At 58.6% G+C, this 18502-nt stretch overlaps 3 protein-coding genes across 3 annotated transcripts; 2 read left to right on the top strand and 1 right to left on the bottom strand.

Moving 5' to 3' along the window:
• Positions 1 to 957: 957 nt before the first annotated feature.
• LOC130018899 (mucosal pentraxin) lies at positions 958 to 2094 on the top strand. Its single transcript, XM_056109579.1, has 2 exons — positions 958 to 1021; positions 1499 to 2094. The coding sequence occupies exons 1-2, from the start codon at positions 958 to 960 to the stop codon at positions 2092 to 2094; spliced, it is 660 nt and encodes a 219-aa protein (XP_055965554.1).
• A 2333-nt stretch (positions 2095 to 4427) lies between these two features.
• Positions 4428 to 7201, top strand: LOC130018900 (high affinity immunoglobulin epsilon receptor subunit alpha-like). The gene is made up of 4 exons (XM_056109580.1): positions 4428 to 4505; positions 4708 to 4879; positions 5908 to 6165; positions 7011 to 7201. Exons 1-4 carry the CDS (start codon positions 4428 to 4430, stop codon positions 7199 to 7201), a joined length of 699 nt encoding a protein of 232 aa, XP_055965555.1.
• A 1415-nt stretch (positions 7202 to 8616) lies between these two features.
• On the bottom strand, positions 8617 to 9651 carry LOC130018901 (olfactory receptor 10J4-like). The gene has a single exon (XM_056109581.1). It carries the CDS (start codon positions 9649 to 9651, stop codon positions 8617 to 8619), a length of 1035 nt encoding a protein of 344 aa, XP_055965556.1.
• Between the last annotated feature and the right edge of the window lie 8851 nt (positions 9652 to 18502).

Consider the following 18502-nt stretch of genomic DNA (forward strand, 5'->3'; position numbering starts at 1 on the left):
GTGCCTCAGTGGTCCCAGGCTGTGAATGCTAAGATACCCTGGATAGTTCCTGGGAGGAGGACAGTCCAGTGGGGACAGCATTGGCCTGGCACACAGCTGACCCAGGTTGGATCCCCAGCATCCCATAGGGTCCCCCAAGTACCACCAGGAGTGATTCCTGAGTGCAGAGCCAGGAGTCAGCCCTGAGCATTGCCAGGTATGACCCCAAATTTATTTATTTATTCTTTGCTTTTTGGGTCACACCTGGCATTGCACAGGGGTTACTCCTGGCTCTTGCACTCAGGAACTATCCCTGACAGTGCTCAGGGATGCTGGGAATCGAACCTGGCTCGGCCACGTGGAAAGAAAACGCCCTACCTATTGTGCTATCGCTCCAGCCCCTATTTTTTTAATTTTTAAAGAGTTGGGGTCACCCAAAGTGGGTCCCTGTGATCCAGCCTGCAGGTGAAACTAGGGCACGCCCACATCTGAGGTCAGTCGGGGACTTCAGATGAGAGAGTTGCATATAGGCGCGGTGAGCCCAGAAACAGTCGGGGGTTGGTGGGTGTGGACAGACAGCTACCGCCTGGCTCCCTCCCAAAGCCTGTGCTGCCCCCAGACCCCGACGACAAGGGGACTGCTCACACACACACCCCAGCAAGGCCCCCGGCCACTGCCAGCGCCCCCGTCTCCCACCACTCTCCCCTGGTTGCTTCCCTTGGCCAGCGGGACCCGCAGCGCCCCTCCCCTCCTTACCTGCGGGTCACCTGGCAGACGCAAAGTGGCATCAGAGACGAGACCGCAGCCCCAGCGCAAACACGCCTGCCTCGAGCCGCATCTGGTCCTGTTAATGTTCACCCTCTCCGGCTCTGCCAGCTGTGCCCGGGGGGGCGATATAAGCAGCCCCGGGCAGCCACGGCCACACTGGCCCACAGCAACACTGTCCCTCTGCGGCTGACCAGGACGGAGCAGGCCACCATGGAGAGGCTGCTGCTGACCACCCTGCTGCTGCCCCTGCTGTCCGTGGACTCGGCGACTTCAAGTGGGTGCTGAGTTAGGGAGGGGTGGTGCTGGGTTGTGCTGCTGCTGCTGGAGGCAGTGAGACCCCACAAGCTCACCTTTGACTGACCAGCTAACACGACAACTGCGACTGTCCCTCACACCCGCTGGGTTAGAGCCAGGAGCACTCATCCTCCTGGGGAGCACTTACCCTCTCAGTGAGCACACTCTCGAGTCAGAACCAGGAGCACTCGCCCTCCTGGAGAGCACTCACCCAACGGGGAACACTCTCTCAAGTCAGGACGGGGAGCACCCACATTCCTAGGGAAGATTTTCCCCCAGATCTTTCATACGCAGCCTCTTCTCTCATGGCCCTCAGAGGAGGCCCCCACGGTCAGCGATTCCAGGGTTGGATGGGGCACTTAGTAAGAGAGTCCAGAGAGATTGCTGGGAGAAGAGGGTGTAGGGTCCAGGCTGGGGCTTGGGGGTGCTACAGGGAACCTCTGCTTGTCTCCTGCAGACCTGAGGACACAGGCGCTCATCTTCCCCCGGGAGTCGACCACCGACTACGTGGTGCTGACGCCACAACAGCAGAAGCCGCTATACAACTTCACACTCTGCATGAAGGCCTCCACCGACCTCAAGCGTGACTACAGCCTCCTCTCTTACGCAACCAGATCCCATAGCAACGCGCTGCTGCTGTTCATGATGAAGTCAGGCGATTACTCCCTGACCATCGGCAACTCCGAGATCTTCTTCAGTGCTCCCCGGTCCTCGAAGGGCCCCACCCACGTGTGTGTCAGCTGGGAATCCGCCACGGGCATCGCCACCCTCTGGGTGGACGGGAGGCCCCAGGGGAGGAAAGGCGTTCACCGAGGCTATGTCGTGGGCGCCGACGCCAAGATCATCCTGGGGCAGGAGCAGGACTCATTCGGGGGCGGCTTCGATGCGAATCAGTCCCTGGTGGGGGAGGTGTGGGATGTCCACCTCTGGGACAGGATTATCCCCGTGGAGCACATGGGGCTCAGCTGGCAAAACGGCAACCTTCTCGACTGGCACTCGCTCACCTTCCAGTCCTCTGGCTACGTGGTGATCAAGCCCAAGCTTTGGCGTTAGACCCCAACCACCCCACCCCCCTCTTCCAAATTAAACGCATCTTCCTACCTGCTTTCCGTGTCTGCTAACTTGGCACCGACAGTGCTTTGTAAAGGTGTAGGGCAGGGGCCTCTGGAACAGGACAGCAGGGAGGGCACTTGCCCTGCAGGTGGCCGAGCTGGGTTTAATTCTTAGGATCCCTTTTGGTCTCCAGAGGACTGCCAGGAGCAATTACTGAGCGCAGAGGCAGGAGTAATCCCTGAGCACAAAACCACGATCACGATCACGACCATCCTGTTATTCGTCGATTGCCTCGAGCAGGCCCCAGTAACGTCTCCTTCATCCTAGCCCTGAGATTTTTTTAAAAAGTGCCATATTCAAGGCTCTTTCAGGGTTAGGAGAATGAGACCCTTCATTGTTACTGGTATTTGGCATATTGGGTATGCCACAGGAAGTTTGCCAGACTCTGCCATGTGGGCAGGTTACAATCAGTAGCCTGCCAGTTTGTCCAAAGTAGGAATGAGATAATAAGATGTCTTCCGGGAGCTGGGTTTTATAGTCTCTGCGTCTTGGCCGTTGATGGGATTACACGGCGGCGCCAGGGGGCCAGTTTGTGGGTGTGACCCCTGCCTACTGGAATTTGGAGGATCTGGGTGGAGGATGCTCAGCCCCGATCCAGGCAGGCTTGGAGATCTCAGCCCCGGGACCCACATGCCTTTGTTCCTCTGCCAGTACCTTCATGCGTGTGGTTTCTCACAAAACCAAATGAAATAAAAAATTCAAAAGGGGGTTGGAGTGATAGCACAGGGAGTAGGGCATTTGGCCAACCCGGGTTCGATTCCCAGCATCCCATATGTTCCCATGAGCACCGCCAGAGGATATTCCTGAGTGCAGAGCCAGAAATCACACCTGAGCACCGCTAGGTGTGAACCCCTCAAAAATAAATAAATAAAAATTTAAAAATCAAAAAGAAGGAAGGGTGAACACGTGGGAATCTCAGGCTCAATCCTGGCCCGGCTTGGTCTGGGGTCCTTCTGCAAGAGCACTGAGCCAGCAGCAATGCTGAGCACTGGTAAGTGTCACCCCAAAGCCAGAAGTCAATACTGGCCGTGTGGTCGCAGGGGCGGGAAGCTCGCTAGCCCTCGTGACATCTCGTGTCGTGGCCAAGGCTTCATCAGCCCACAGCCTGTTCCTGGAAGAGCACCCCAGCCTAGACTCCCCCGACAAGCTGGTCCCCTCGGGAGCAGAGGCTGGACTGCTCCAGTCAGATGCCCCCCAAAAGTACCACCCAGCGGTCTGGGGGCCTGACTCCCAGCCATCGCAGCACGGCCCTGAAGCAGGTCCCAGGATGGAGGAGGGAACAGGGCACCGCCTCTGCCCCTCCTCTCGTAGGCTCCACACAAGCTGCCTGCGAAGGGGCTGCCCCCACAGAAAGAGTCAGCTCCTGGTGGACAAGAGGCCAGGCGGGGCCCTGGAGAGATCAGGGGGTTGGCCTAGGGGGACAAGCCACCGAGAGGCTCCGCCCTTATCAGAGGCTCAGTCTTGATTCCCCAGATAAAGGCTGAGCTTCCTTCTCTCTGCGCCTCATTGCCTTCGGCGTGGACGTGGGGGGCAGTGGCTCGAGGCAGCAGCTCCGGCCATGGACACACACAATCTGCTCGTCCGGGCACTGCTGCTCCTCTGTGAGTTGTGGGCACCTTCCCCCAAGGGCTCGGGGCTGAGAGGGCCGTTCAGTGGCGACTTTGCCAGGCACCTGGGAGTGTGGGGAGCAGGTCCTGGAGGACTGTGCTCAGGGCAGGGAGGCGCGGCGAGGGGAGAGGCTGCAGCTCCCAGGCGCGTCGCCTGCCTCCCAGGGCCCAGCGGGTGGACACACTGACCCCTTCTCTTCATTTTGCAGGTGTTGGAAGCGTGGCAGCAGGTGACTCTCCAGCCCGGCAGTGTGTCTGCCCCTGTTTCCCTTCTGCCCCCGTGGCCCAGGGCAGTGACCTGCTCCTGTCCTCACCCCCCCACACACACACAAGCGTCTCGCACCCTCCATCCCTCCACCCGCCACGTCTGCTGGATGCGAAGCATCTCTGCCTGCGAGTCCTCACCCTTCCCTATCACTTCTGTCCCGTGGACGGTGCTGGCCCAGCCCGGTCGGAGGGCTCAGTCACCGTGGCCTGGACTGGGGTGTCCTGTTGCCCGCCTCTGGGGTCTCTTCCCCCAGGACAAACCCGTCACTCGCCAGTATGAGCCGTGACAGTGTAGAGCTGGGCCACCCCACCCTCTCCTGCACCTTCCTCCCTCTCCTGGGAGACCTTGGCAGCCCCTGGGTGCTGAGCAGGGGACGGCCGGGAGCCCAGACACCGCCCATGGCCATTCCCAATCGTCCCCCGGTTCTCACGCTCAGCTACCTGACCACCTCTGTGGCAGCTCCTGGCCATGGAAAGGTCCTGCCACCTTCTCTCTGAGGGTATGTCCCTGGCCAGGGCAGTGCACGCCAGGGAACGTGGACAAAGTTTCTCACTCTGCCTTGTCTGTTTCTCTCCACGATCAAATCGACTGCAAGTCACCCCGAAACCGAGCGTCTCCCTGAGCCCCTGGAGCAGAATATTCCGGGGCGAGAACGTGATCCTCACCTGTCAACACGAGAACGGTTCCCTGATGGCCGGCACCACCAACTGGACACACAACAGCCACCCACTGAACGAAAGCACGTCCAGTCTGAACATCACGAGTGCCAGAGAGCTGGACAGTGGCGAGTACAGGTGTCAGGGTGAGGACTCAGAGCCCAGTGACCCCGTGCGCCTGGGAGTCTTCAGCGGTGAGTCTGGGCTCGGACCCACAAAGCGTCCATGGGCAACTGGCTATCCCCATGTGCTCAGGGAGGCAAAGACTCCGCCCTACCTGCTGCCAGCCTCCACCCACCTATCTGCAGGTTTCCCGCCCCTTCTTCTATGCATGCGTGCAGAGGGCACTTCTGATACGACCCTCGTGTCTCTTTCGAGCTGGAGATGCCAGACATGGGTGCAGGCACATGACTTGCATGAGTCTGACCCGAGTTGGAAACATGGTCTGCTCCCAGCACCACTGAGTGTGGACCCAAGCCAAAACACGACAAAATGTTCCTGTCACTGTCACTTTTCTCCCGTTGTTCATCAATTTGCTTGAGCGGGCCCAGTAACATTGTGAGACTTGTTACTCTGTTTGGATATCAAATATGTCACGGGTAGCTTGCCAGGCTTTGCCAGGCGGGCAAGCTACTAATAATATATATCCATATATATCTATACGTTTATATTGCTTTTGGGTCACTTCCAAAGTGCTCAAGGGACCGTATGGGATGCCTGGAATTGAACCCAGGTTGAATGCGTGCAAGGCAAACACCCTACCCGCTGTGCTATCGCTCCAGCCCCACTAATAAATTTTTTCAAACTCAGCCTCCTTCTCAAACGCAGAGCCAAAGAGACTCGGCTCTTCCCGGGGTGGCTATGTCATGTCTTTATCAACCCTGAACAAAGCCTTGGGAAGGCTCGAGCAAGTTTCCTGTTTTTATCCCAGTGAGAAGGAGCTTCGCCCCACGCGCACACTCTGACCTGCTAATTCTAGAGCAAGGCAGAGTCCATTCTAGACACAGCCCCCTGATGCCAGCGCGTGCTTCTACCCTGGGGACGGGGTCTCTTCTGGACATCCTGGGCTGGAAGCTCGGGCACCGCTGGCCCCAGTGACCTCCCCAGGGAGGGAGGGTTTCAGCGCAGAGAAGACGGGCCTCAGTTTCCTTCTTTCTGGTTTCGGCTGGTGACACAGCTCTCTGCCTCCCTCTGTCTCTCTGTCGGCCTCGGGGACCCACAGACTGGCTGCTGCTCCAGGCCACCGCCGAGGACCTGACGGAGGGCGACTCCCTCCTCCTGCAGTGCCACAGCTGGCAGAACTGGAGAGTGGACAAGGTCACCTTCTATAAGGACAACGTGTCCCTCAAGTACTGGTACGAGAACCACAACATCTCCCTGGACAGAGTCACCCTGAACGACAACGGCAGCTACCATTGCGAGGGTCGGGTCCGCAAGGTGGAGAAGGTGTCGGAGCCCGTTCTCATCCTGGTGCAAAAGGGTGAGTGTGCAGAGGGCCGGGCCCCAGGTCCCAGCGGGCACAGCAGGAGAGGGAGACACAGCCCCCAGCACCCCCTCCAGTCAAGTGTGCCCCAGCCTCAGTCCTGAGTCACTGCGGGCATCTAGTGCTGGGCCTGTCGGGCCGGAGGGCTGGACAGTGGGGGTCTGGGTGTCAGGTTGAGCCCAAAGGCTGGATGAAGGATTCTGGGTGTCTAGGCTGGGCCCAAAGGCTGGACAGTGGGGGTCTGGGCGTCCAGGCTGCTTTCAGAGTACTGGGTTCAGGGGTGGGGTCTGGGTGTCGACTCTCTTCAGCCCAGTGGGAATTGCATCTGGAGGGCTGGTGTCCACAGTGTCTGTGATGGAACAATCTGGAATCCTCGCAAAGTTCAGCACAGGCCATCTAGTCATGGTGGGCGCCAGGCTGTTCAAAAAGGCTGCAGGTCAAAATGACATCTGCCATCCACAGCGGCCAAGGCCACAGCAGGCCAGGGCCATGGGGGGAGCAGGTCAGTGAGAGACGAGCCCTGCTGGTCTGGACCAGGACGCAGAGGGACGGCCAGTGGCCGAGGTGGTCTGGCTCCTTGAGCTGTGCCACCCCAAGGGGAGATGGCACTGAGCTCAGGGAGTGGGTGCCTCTGTCTCCTCCCACCCCGCTGGCTGCTGGCACCAGCTGGACAGGGCCACGGGGACCTTTGGGTCATTCTATGAGGAGCAGCACGAGGAGCTCATGAACCTGGACTGTGCTCTCAGAGTTTCGGCCCCCTGAACCCAGGGCCCTGGAAGGATTTGGGGGTCCGGGCCAACACAGTCCCTCACACTGGCTCCTTCTCACTCTCCGCCCTGCAGCTCCCCGCACCATGCTGCCTTGGCTGCGGCTCTTGGTCCCCGCGCTGCTGCTGACCCTGTTCGCCATGGACTCAGCCCTGTTCGTCCTCACCCGACAGGATCTCGCGATGCTGCAGAGAGCACGGAGAGGCAGGAAGGGCAGAACCACGAGCTCGGCCCCACAGGCCAAGACAGACCCCGCCCACCGCTGATGCCCCCCAGCTCAGCCAAGGTCCCTGCTGTCTCGTGTCGGGTGCTCGGGGACCTGGGGTCTGCTCAGACCACCGGGAGACGTCTGCTCGGCATGTGTCCCTGTGCTCAGTAAATGTCGTTAAGGGAGGGAAATTGGGGTCACTGATGCTGGGAAATGTGGCCTGGTGGAGGGACGGGTGTTGGAGCCCTGTAGGACTGAAACCCAACCATGAACAGCTTTGTAAGGGTCTTTCTCACAGTGATTCAATTTTAAAAAATAAAAAGAATAAAATTTTTTAAAAATAAATTTTGCAGCTGGAGCAATAGTACGGCGGGTAGGATGCTTGTCTTGCACGCGGCCGACCAAGGTTCAATTCCTAGCATCCCATGGGTTCCCGGTGTACCGTCAGGAGAAATTCCTGAGTGCATGAGCTAGGTGTGACCCAAAAAAGAAAAACAAAAAACAAACAAACAAAAAAGAAATAACTAAATGTCATTAAGTGACACAAGGTGTGAGGACTCCTTCACCAGCACTTTGGGAGTTGGGGAATTGGGCACCAACACCCACAGGTGAGGGGGGGTGCAGGGGGCACCCAGCTCGGGGCTGGCTGCAAGCTCACGGGCGTCTTCCGGGCTCTGAGAATGCTCAGCCTTTCATTCGACCGGGGGTGGCCCGAGAGGAAATTTCAGAAGAGGAGGCTGGAGACGCATTGGTTTCCCGGAAATAACCTTTATTTAACGCCAGCTCCCAGACTATGGCCCAAAACCGGCACCCAACCCGCACCCACGTTCCCGAAGCTGCTCACTCAGGCCTGAGAGGGGACAGCCCGCTCCTCCCGCAGAAAGTGGGCGCTGCTCTGGATCCCCACCCCCGCACCAGACAGGCCTGAGCGGCGCTCTGCCCGAGGGGTGCACCCCTGCCCCCAGCCCATGGGAGGGCGTGCCCACCTGCCTCTCCCCTCTGGGCCGGGGGTCTGCACGGTTCCACACACTGAGATGTTACCAGGCGGCTCCCCAGGGCCACCCTGTTCTGACTCAGCTCCTGGCGAGAACACGGGGTGAAGTGGGAGATATTTGCCAGTGCCTCTTGTGGCCATGGCCTTGGTGTCAGCAAACAAGGCCTCTGAGTGGCCACAGAGAAGCCCAGCTCAGAGGGACTTTCGGGTGAGTCAGCCCAGCCGAGTCAGCTGTTTCGGAGCTGCGTGTGACTAAACCCCATGGAGGATCCACATCAGGGTCTAGGGGATGGGAGGGGCAGGGTGGTAGGGGAAGGGCTGGTGGGGGTGGGGATGGGAGGGGCAGGGGTGTTGGAGGCTGGTCCCGGCAGTGGATGCTGGCTCTAGTCCCTGACCATGTGGCCCAGGGCCCCTGCAGCCTAACGAGGGCTCGGCTGTGGATCTGCAGCCTTGTAAGCTTCTGAGCAATGGCCGGGGGGTCAGTCAGACAGTGGCTTGCGGCCGGTGGCCCGCAGCAGCGCATCCTTGACCTCCTTGTTCCGCAGGCTGTACACCACGGGGTTCAGCAGCGGTGTTATGACCGTGTAGGTCACCGACACCAGCCGGTCCTGCACCGGTGACGCCTGAGACTTGGGTTTGAGGTAGACGATGGAGGCGCAGCCGTAGTGGACGATGACCACGGTGAGGTGGGACGCGCAGGTGGCGAAAGCCTTCTTCCGGCCCTCGGCCGAGGCGATCCTGAGAATGGTGCCGATGATGAAAACGTAGGAGCAGAAGACCAGGCCCATGGGCACCACCAGCACCAGCACGCTGATGACCAGGGTCAGGATCTCGTTGGCGCTGGTGTCCGCGCAGGCCAGACGCAGCAGGGGGGTCACGTCACAGAAGAAGTGGGCGATGACGCGGTCGCGGCAGTAGGGCAGCCCGAACACGGAGGTGACCTGCGCAATGGCCATGCCCAGGCCCATGCCCAGGCAGCCGGCAGCCAGCCGGGCGCAGGCGGCCCTGCTCATGATGACCGAGTACCGCAGGGGGCTGCAGATGGCCACGTAGCGGTCGTAGCCCATGGCCGTGAGCAGGAAGCAGTTGTTGACGCCGAAGGTGAGGTAGAAGAAGAGCTGGGCGGCGCAGCCGGGCAGCGGGATGGGCAGCTGGGGCCACAGCAGGCCCTGCAGCATGCGGGGGATGACGGCCATGCTGTAGCAGGTCTCGGACACGGACAGCAGGCTCAGAAAGAAGTACATGGGCGTGTGCAGGTGGCGGTCGCGGCGGATGATGCACACGATGACCGCGTTGCCCGAGAGCGTCAGCAGGTAGAGAGAGAGGAAGACAGCAAAGAGCAGCATGCGTGGCCGCGGGCCCAGGCTGGAGAAGCCCTCCAGCAGGAACTCAGCCAGGGCGCTGCCGTTGGGGGTGGCCAGCGGGGGAGCGCCCGGGGACAGAGGGCTGGGCAGGGCGGAGAGGAGCGGGGTCACCACCCAACGGCGGTGACCCGGGATCCCAGGGGCATGCATGAGTCCCCCACCCCGGGGGCAGGAAGACAGTGGCTCGAGGGGGACTAGGAACCTCAGGGGGCAGTTACCCGGTCATGGATCCGGAGCAGACGAGCCGACTCTACCCCACGCCTCGGTCACTGGCCCAGCTCCCGGATCCAGGAGGCGAGGCTCTGAGAACACATGGGACACTCAGACCCTTTCCCCGACCGCCACCTCCCCAGCACACCTGCCTGCACCCCCAGGCACTGCCCCACCCCGGGGGTCTTTCTGCTGTGTCCCCCAGAACCCCTCAACCTTGCCCCAGCCCAGGAAGCAAAGCTGGGAGAAGCTCTGTGAGCACAACCCACTGAGTCACCACCCCAGGGAGACGAGGCGAGCTTTAGGGGGGCTCAGGACCACTCTGGCAGGGCATGGACCCTCAGACAAGGCAGGGGCTGGGGGTTGTTTGTGTTTTGTTGGTTTGATTTTATTGGCATTTTGGTGATGCTCAGGGCTGACGCCTGGCTCTGCACTCAGGAATCACTCCTGGTGGTGCTCAGGGGACCGTATGGGATACTGGGAATCAAACCCGGGTCGGCCGCATGCCAGGTGAACACCCTCCCGACTGTACTGTGCTCCAGCCCCAAGGCAGGGGGCTCTCGACCCCTCACAGAGGGTGAGGGCTCTGGACCACTCAGGCAGGTCTGGGGGCTCACTGACCCTCAGACAAGGCAGGGCGGGGGGTTCTTTGTGTTTAGTTGGTTGGTTTGCTTTTATTGACACGTTCGGTCAGCCCCGGCGATGCTCAGGACTGACTCCTGCCTTTGCACTCAGGAATCTCTCCTGGTGATGCCCAGGGAACCCTATGGGATGCCCGGGATAGAACCCGGTTCGGCCATGTGCCAGGTGAACCCCCGCCCCACTGTACTGTGCTCCAGCACCAAGGCAGGGGACTCTGGACCCCTCACAGAGGGTCAGGGCTCTGGACCCCTCAGGCAGGGCTGGGGATTCAGGGACGCTTGGACAAGGTGGGGGGCTCAGAGCCCCCAGAATCCCAGCTGCTGCTTCCTAATGCATCTCCAAGTTGTGATGAGGAAATCGGTGCCAAGGGAACCAGAAGGAGATCATGTTGGGGGCTTCTCGGGACACTTGCCCCTGGTGCTCCCCATTATGACCTGCTGCGCCCACTTTGTGTGAAACAAGGGCCTCCCGCACCCTCAGTTTCCCAAGATGCCCCAGCTGAGCTCCCGCTGCCCCTCAGCCAAGGCATCTGTAAACAATTGCGTGATGTCAGGTTAGTTCCAGCCGGCGCTGCCAACCTGGAACTGGCCCCTGCACACCTGGTGTGTGTCCACCTCAACTTCTGAGTGCCCCAGCCCCTCCGTCCTGCCCTCCCTGCCAGCGTCAGTGTTCACAGCCAGAGCTCCACACTCCGCCCCATTCTGGGGGAACATTCTCAGGAGGCAGAGCAGGTAAAGAGGGGAGCAGAGAGGGGGCCCCTCATCTGGGGAGGAGCTGAAGGGGAGGAAGGAGAGAGCGGAGATGCCGACGGGCAGAAACCTCCACCTCAGAGGGGAGTCTCGCCTGCTCCCTTCAGCACTTTCAGCTATGGCTGGTCGGGGGTCAGGAAGCAGCAGGACAGATCTGAGTGGGGACCACTGGACCCACCTCACAGGGAGGAAGTGAGTCTCTGCAGACCCCGTGAGTCCTAGATCAGACCCCCAGTCCTTCAGCCACTGCAGTACAGGCCGGTGGCCGCTCGAGGACAGGGCCATGGCCCCCGCACGGGCTGCCCCCGGCCTCCCACACTGCCTGCCAGGATTGGCCAGTCTTCCTCTAACTCACCAGGAGCCGCTTCTAGAATCTTCTAGAGACAAACTCACGGGTAGCCCCTATGTGTGTGCAGGTAGCCTCCAATGCAGTCCTGGATGACTGCTGCCACCAGCCAGGGCCCTCCAATGGGTCAGGCCCACTTGGTGACGTGCCTGCTGTTTGGCGGAACAGCCTTGAGGTTCTGCCGGCTCCGCTGTCAAACCTTCAAGAGAGGAAGGGCTTGAACCGGAGCAGACGCCTCCGCCTGCTTCGTCCCACCTGCCGGGGAAGACGCTCCTCCGGGGGGACAAGCCGGCCCCAAAGAGGCTCCTTAACAAGGTGCCGTGTTTACTCCAGGCTCCTGGGCCCCGGCCCCAGCGGCACCCCCACATCCTGTGGGACCGCAGGAGGGCGCAGACGGTGCCAGGGGACCTCGTTACCCACCCGCACGCCTCCCTATCCCCTGCAGATGCTCAGCAGCAGAGTGGGGGAACCGAGGGTGCAGGGCTGGCCTCAGAGTTTGTCCAGGCGGCCGCGCTCCCCTTGGCTCTCAGGTCACACCAGAGTGCAGGACCCCAGACCTGACTCTCGCTCGAGGTAGACCATCGGCCAGCCCTGGGCGCTGCATCTAACTGGGGCTTCCCCGACACTGTGGACAGAGCCACGTAGTAACACCCATCCACACTGGTCACCATGTCAGCGGTCCACTGGCCATTCCTGACGGGACACAAGCTTCTGTCGAGACCTCGGGCATCACTGTCCCCAACATCCCAGGATTCACAAACACGAGCTTTCATGGCCTGCACCCTCTGCAGGGTTCCATGCTTCGCACAGACACGTGGATTGATTCACTCCCCCAAGGACGAGCGTGACCAGACCCACTTGTAGGCCTAACTCTTGGTCCCGCGGTGCCCGAGAAGAGACAGAGAGGGCACTAATACACCAAACAGTCTCACGCTCTTCTGAAAATCTCACACTTGTGATGAGCCGCCAATGAGCAGAACCGTGGTTTTCCTGCCAACCCCCGTCTAGTGCTGGCCACAGCCCCAAAGTCCACAGTCCAGAACCGACATATCCATGCCCACATCCACAGGCCCAGAATCCTCAAGGGCCATAATATTGATGCTTTTTTTTTCTTTTTGGGTCACACCCGGCGATGCTCAGGGGCTACTCCTGGCTCTGCACTCAGGAATGACTCCTGGCGGTGCTCAGGAGACCCTATGGGATGCTGCGAATCGAACCGGGACTGGCCGCGTGCAAGGCAAACGCCCTCCCCGCTGTGCTATCGCTCAAACCCACATGCCTGATTCCTACGGGCATCTGGGATGACTGTATAAGGGGGTTTCGGCTTTGGGGGAGACCCTCAGCCCCACCTCAGACCTGACACTGGCTGGGGCACTAGGAAGGTCCCAGCTGCTGGACTTGTCTTGTGCTTGTCCTTATTCCCCCCAGGCCCTGTCTCTTCATCTGGGCTGTGGTTGTAGTGGGCTCATCCTCATGAGCCCGCCCTCCTCGTGAGCCCACTTCCTGGTCACCTGGGACGTGGTGCCTCGTGAGTACCAGGTGAGGCGGGTCCCCCGGGAACCTGGCCAGGGTGGGGGTCATATCCAGGAGCTCAAATCTGCAGAGCGAGATGTTTGACACTCGTGTCCCATGAGGGGGGAGGGGGTCAGGGCGGGGGTGGGGACAGCGAACCAGCGAGAGGCCAGACTTGGCCGGGGACAGATCAAGGTGAGGGTGGCAGGCGCCAGGAGTCACAAGGCAGCGCTTCGGGTTTCTGTGAAAAGCCACATCTCCAGATAAACATTCTGAGAAACGCAGCCTGAGTCATCCTGGCTGGCGAGCGGGGGTCACGTGAGCGGGGGGTGTGCGGGTGTGCTGTTCCTCTCCATCTCACTCCGCCCGCTCCAGCCAGACCTGGGGGTGCAGCTGTGCCCCCCAAGCGTGGGGCTCCCCAGCACGGCCTGCTCCACACAGCTCCTTCCTTTCCCAGATCCTCGCTGCCAGGAGTCGCCCACAACCTCCAAGTTCTCCTCCTAAACTTCCCTCCCAGCCCACAACCGCCTGAGCCATTCCAGCCCCGAAAAGTAGCCCCGACCTCCCGGGAGTTCCGACAACGCCCTGCATTGCTCCCGTCGCGTTTGCTGGTCTTCGTGCTGCTGTACTGATTGATGGGTGAGATTATTTCTGCTTGACCCTGCCTAGGGTGCAGGCTGAGCATTGCACAAGGATTCCAGGTGTTTGGGTTGAGCACTGCTCCAGGACACCTGGTCTGAGCACTGGGCACTGCCTCCTGATCCAGGCTGAACTCAGCCACAGGAACATACACCCTGGCAGTGAGCCCATCTGCCCTGGCAGCGATGCCCCGTGGTGAGCACAAACATAGGCTGGGCAGAAACCGTCCCTGCCCCAGACCCCGTGCACCGGCCCCACCTACCTGCTTGGGTTCACCGGGCGCAAACCCCAGCGACTTTTCATGCTCCTACCGCCAGCCCTCCACGGAGATGGTGAGAATCGCTGCTCCGAGAACCAAGACCATGAGGGGGCTGGAGCAACAGCACAGCGGGTAGGGCATTTGCCTTGCATGCGGCCGACCCAGGTTCGATTCCCAGCATCCCATAGGGTCCCCCAAGCACCGCCAGGAGTAATTCCTGAGTGCATGAACCAGGAGTAATCCCTGTGCATCGCCGGGTGTGACCCAAAAAGAAAAACAAACAAACAAACAAAAGAAATGAACCAAGGCCACAGGTCAACATGGAGAGTTTCATGTTAAGTGAAAATGAGTCAGAGAGAGAGGGACAGATATAGAAGAACTGCACTCATTTGTGGAATGTAAAGTCACATAATAGGAGACTAACACCTAAGGACAGTTAAAATAAGAGTCAGGAGGACTTCCCCACGGCTTGATAGCCGATCTCATGCGCTGGGGGAAAAGGTAGCTGGGATGGAGAGGGGCACACTTAAATAAATGATGATTGAGAGCTGGAGCGATAGCACAGCAGGTAGGGCGTTTGCCTTGCATGCAGCCAACATGGCCGACACTGGTTCAGTTCCCAGCATCCCATAGGGTCCCCTGAGCACCACCAGGAGCAATTCCTGAGTGCATGAGCCAGGAGTAACCCCTGAGCATCGCTGGGTGTGACCCAAAAAGCAAAAATAAATAAATAAATAAAAATAAATGATGATTGGAGGGATCGCTCGGGATAGTAGATGCATGTTGACAGTAGACTATGGACCAAACATGATGGCTGCTTGTTGACTCTATTGCAAACCATAACACCCAAAGGGACAGAGAGAGTAAGGGATTGTGCCTGCCACAGAGGCAGGAGGTGGGAAGGGGTGGGGATGAGGGGAGGGATACTGGAAACACGGGGGGTGGAGAATGGGCACTTGGTGGAGGGATGGGTATTGAACATTGTTTGACTGAAACGCAATCATGAAAGTCTCTAAGTCTGTAAGTGTATCTCTTGATGATTCATTAAAATGAAAAATTAGGGGCTGGAGCGATAGCACAGCAGGTAGGGCGTTTGCCTTGCACGCAGCCAACATGGGCGACCCGGGTTCGATTCCCAGCATCCCATAGGGTCCCCCAAGCACCGCCAGGAGTAGTTCCTGAGCGCATGAGCCAGGAGTGATCCCTGAGCATCGCCGGGTGTGACCCAAAAAGCAAAAAATAAATAAATAAAATGAAAAAAATTTTTTTAAAAAAGAACCAAGACAACAGGGAACTCCTCACGCTACATCCCTCTGGGGTCCACTGTTGTGATCCCAGCTGCACCTGCAGCCAAGGGCCTCCGAGCCCCCCAGCAGGCCCTGGGGACAGACTCAAGCGCCCCTCCCTGACCCTTGAGGCCTGTGATGGCTCTCAAGAGGCAACCCCTATGCGCAGAGAGGGACCTGGCCCCCTCAGGAGCGCGCAGAGCTAGGCTGGGGTCTTGGGGGTGGGAGAGGGTGCGCCCTCTATGCTGAGAGAGTTCAAAACGCTTCCTGCTGACTCTTCCCTCTTGGAGGGAAAATCCCATCAGTTGCTCCGTTTTTTTTTTTGTTTTTTTTTTTTGTCTCAGATGCAGCAGCAATGTTGAAAATGTCTCCCCTCTCCTTCTCCAGTTTTGTAAGACAGGACTGCTCGCAGCAAAAAAAATCTCAGGAACAGATTTTGTCTCGCTGGGCTTCCACCCTGCCCCTGCTGGCTACCTGGTGGTTTTCTGGACCTGGAAGCTCACACCTTCCCCAAGGCACACGCCGGCAACTTGGGTGAAGGTTTGCAGCCCTGGGCATCACTCCTGTGCCTTCTGGTCCAAGCTGCTTGCGGGACCCTCCTCGCTAGTGAGCAGGACGCGTCTTTCCTGGGGTTGTAGGCGCTTCACTGAAATGGCGGCGCCAAGGAGAGCCCTGCCCTGATGCTGCTTTTCCTCCCCCACTGTGAACTCTCAGTCCATTTATATGTGTCACTGTGTTTTCTCTCTGTCAGCTTCCCCAGCCGTTTCCTGCAAGGTTAGGATCCTCGACTCCGTCTCTTCTTCATCCTGCTGTTATCACCAACATCAGATTCTTGTTTTCTGGCTTCTCATTTCTTTTCTCCCAGCTTGTTCCTTGCAGCTTCTCAGGAGAGATTCTTCGCTCATTAATTCCCGGCCTCTACCCCCGCCCCCGCCACCCCCACCCCCACCCCAGCCAGCCAGCCCGCGTTCTTAACTATCGACTACCTGCCTCAGGTTTGGGTGGACTCTTTGGAGTCCAGCTGCTGCGTCCCGAGCCTCTCTGAGACCAGAGACCAGCAGCTGCCACCGTCGGGCCGCCAGACCCAGCATCCCCTCATCAGAGAAGATGCTGTTTGTGAATTTTAAGTTGGAGCGATAGCACAGCGGTAGGGCGTTTGCCTTGCACGCAGCCAACATGGCCAACCCGAGTTCGATTCCTCCGCCCCTAACGGAGAGCCCGGCAAGCTACCGAGAGTATCTCGCCTGCACGGCAGAGCCTGACAAGCTCCCCGTGACGTATTCGATATGCCAAACACAATAACAACAAAGTCTCCAATGGAGACGTTACTGGGCCTGCTCGAGCAAATCGATGAACAACGGGAGGGCCTTTACCTTTACCTTTACCTAATTTTCACACCCTACACAATTTTCTTTTTTTGTGAATTAAAGTGAGCGCGTCGATATTGAGTTTGCCTATGCATGGGACTGGAGCGATAGCACAGCAAGGAGGGCATTTGCCTTGCACACGGCAGACCCAGGTTCGATTCCCAGCATCCCATATGGTTCCCTGAGCACTTCCAGGAGTGATTCCTGAGTGCAAAGCCAGGAGTAATCCCTGTGCATTGCCAGATGTGACCCCCCCCCCAAAAAAAAAGACCCTTTCCTTAGTCTTCAGAGAAGACAGGCTGGGAGCAGCCAGGACTCGAGAGTCAGATCTGAATCTCATGGGAACTGGCAGCTAGTGTCCACCTGTTTCTTCACCAAAAAATGAGGGTGGACACACAGAACAGGGCCCAGGTCTCGGGAAGAGTGGGGCTGTGGCCCCAGGTTCCTGGCCTGGGTGAGGGAAAGCACCTGATTCGTTTACCAAATTCCGTAGCAGTAAAAACCTTTACTTTTCAGATTTATTCAATTTATTCTGTGTGATGAAGCGAAAGGAATCACGTTTCTCAAAATTCCACGTAGGGAGACTTTGTATTTATTCAAAAGAAATCATTTTCTTTGGAGCATGAACCGTTAAGAAAAGGCTCAGGCCACACAAGACTGAGTGCTCGGGGGAGGCGGGGGTCCGGCAAGAAGGGGAGGGATGCTGAGGCAGGAAGGGTCACAGCCGGAGGACTGCAGACCTCCATTGCCAGACACGGTTCTCAGAGACTCATTCAATGCTTGCGTTAACAGCCATTTGTCACGGCAGCCAGAGGCGTGACACCAAGATTGGAATAAAAATAAGTCTGCAGTCAGAGACGGGCTTTGGCAGGAATGAGATGGGGTGAAGGTATCCAGAAACTGGAACCTCACTCACACCTGTGCCCCCCAGGCCCTGCTCAGCTCCTCCTGAGGGTGGGGAGGACCCACGGGGAGGAGAGAGCACGGCCTAGCAGAGAAGGAGGATCACAGAGGGAGGAGGGAGCACGTGTGAGGAGGATCCACCGAGGGAAGAGGGAGCACAAATGAGCAGTGCAGGAGGATCACCTAGGGAAGAGGGAGCATGGCTAAGCAAGTTAGAGGGAGGATCACTGAGGAAGGAGGGAGCACGTCTGATCAGGGCCAGAGCAGGAGACTTTCTTTTATTATTATTATTATTATTATTATTATTATTGTGCTTTATTCTTTAGATACTTTTTTAAATTTTTTTCTTAAATTTTTATTAGTGAAACACCATGAGGTACAGTTGTAGACTTACAAATTTTTGTGCTTGGGTTTCAGTTATACAATGAGCCATCCCTCCACCAGTGCCCATTCTTCACCATCAATGATCCGAGTATCCCTCCCACCCCCCTTCCCCCCATCCCACCCTACCTCTGTGGCAGGGCATTCCCTTTTGTTCTCTCTCACAGGAGACTTTCAACTTCAGACTCCTTGAGGGCTGCCGGGGGTGTTGGGCTGCTGAGGTCCTGCTGACTGCGGAGCAATTATTCTCCTAACGTTTGTTCAAACAAATACTTCTTGGTGGAGAATAATGAGGACTTTCCCCCCTTATTTCCACTCTGGCCTCATCAGGGAAGAAATAAAACATTTCTTTTCCTTCCTCATTAACACCGGCATCCGCTGCTCCTCCTCCTCCCGCCAGCCCAGAACAAGAGGAAGCAGCACAGCGCTTCCCGCCAAGCCCTGCCGGGCTGAGGAGAAGTGACCGGCCAGGACGACTGGACGTCTGCCGGCGGTGGCGGTCAGAGGCTTCGAGGGGCAGCGGGGCGGCACCGGTGCTGGGGTGCTGACTCCCCAGGACAGAGGATGGGGCTGGCACCTACACAGTGTTCAAGCAGCGAGTGGGGTTCCCGTCTGAGCCCTGTGGTCCTCGTGGCAAGGGGCTCGGTCATGGGCACGGTCTCCCCACTCTCGTCTCAGGAAAGAACAGCCACAGGAGTCACCGGGCC

The sequence above is a fragment of the Sorex fumeus genome, unplaced genomic scaffold (assembly GCF_029834395.1).
Source record: "Sorex fumeus unplaced genomic scaffold, SorFum_2.1 ptg000316l, whole genome shotgun sequence".
Taxonomy (NCBI): Eukaryota; Metazoa; Chordata; class Mammalia; order Eulipotyphla; family Soricidae; genus Sorex; species Sorex fumeus.

Excerpts from the sequence above, each read along its gene's own strand:
- LOC130018899 (XM_056109579.1), top strand. The coding sequence starts at position 958 with ATGGAGAGGCTGCTGCTGACCACCCTGCTGCTGCCCCTGCTGTCCGTG. Across the intron at positions 1,022-1,498 it reads CGTGGACTCGGCGACTTCAA|ACCTGAGGACACAGGCGCTC; the intron begins GTGGGTGCTGAG and ends TGTCTCCTGCAG.
- LOC130018900 (XM_056109580.1), top strand. The coding sequence starts at position 4,428 with ATGGCCATTCCCAATCGTCCCCCGGTTCTCACGCTCAGCTACCTGACC. Across the intron at positions 4,506-4,707 it reads CAGCTCCTGGCCATGGAAAG|AACGGTTCCCTGATGGCCGG; the intron begins GTCCTGCCACCT and ends TGTCAACACGAG. Across the intron at positions 4,880-5,907 it reads GCGCCTGGGAGTCTTCAGCG|ACTGGCTGCTGCTCCAGGCC; the intron begins GTGAGTCTGGGC and ends GGGGACCCACAG.
- LOC130018901 (XM_056109581.1), bottom strand. The coding sequence starts at position 9,651 with ATGCATGCCCCTGGGATCCCGGGTCACCGCCGTTGGGTGGTGACCCCG.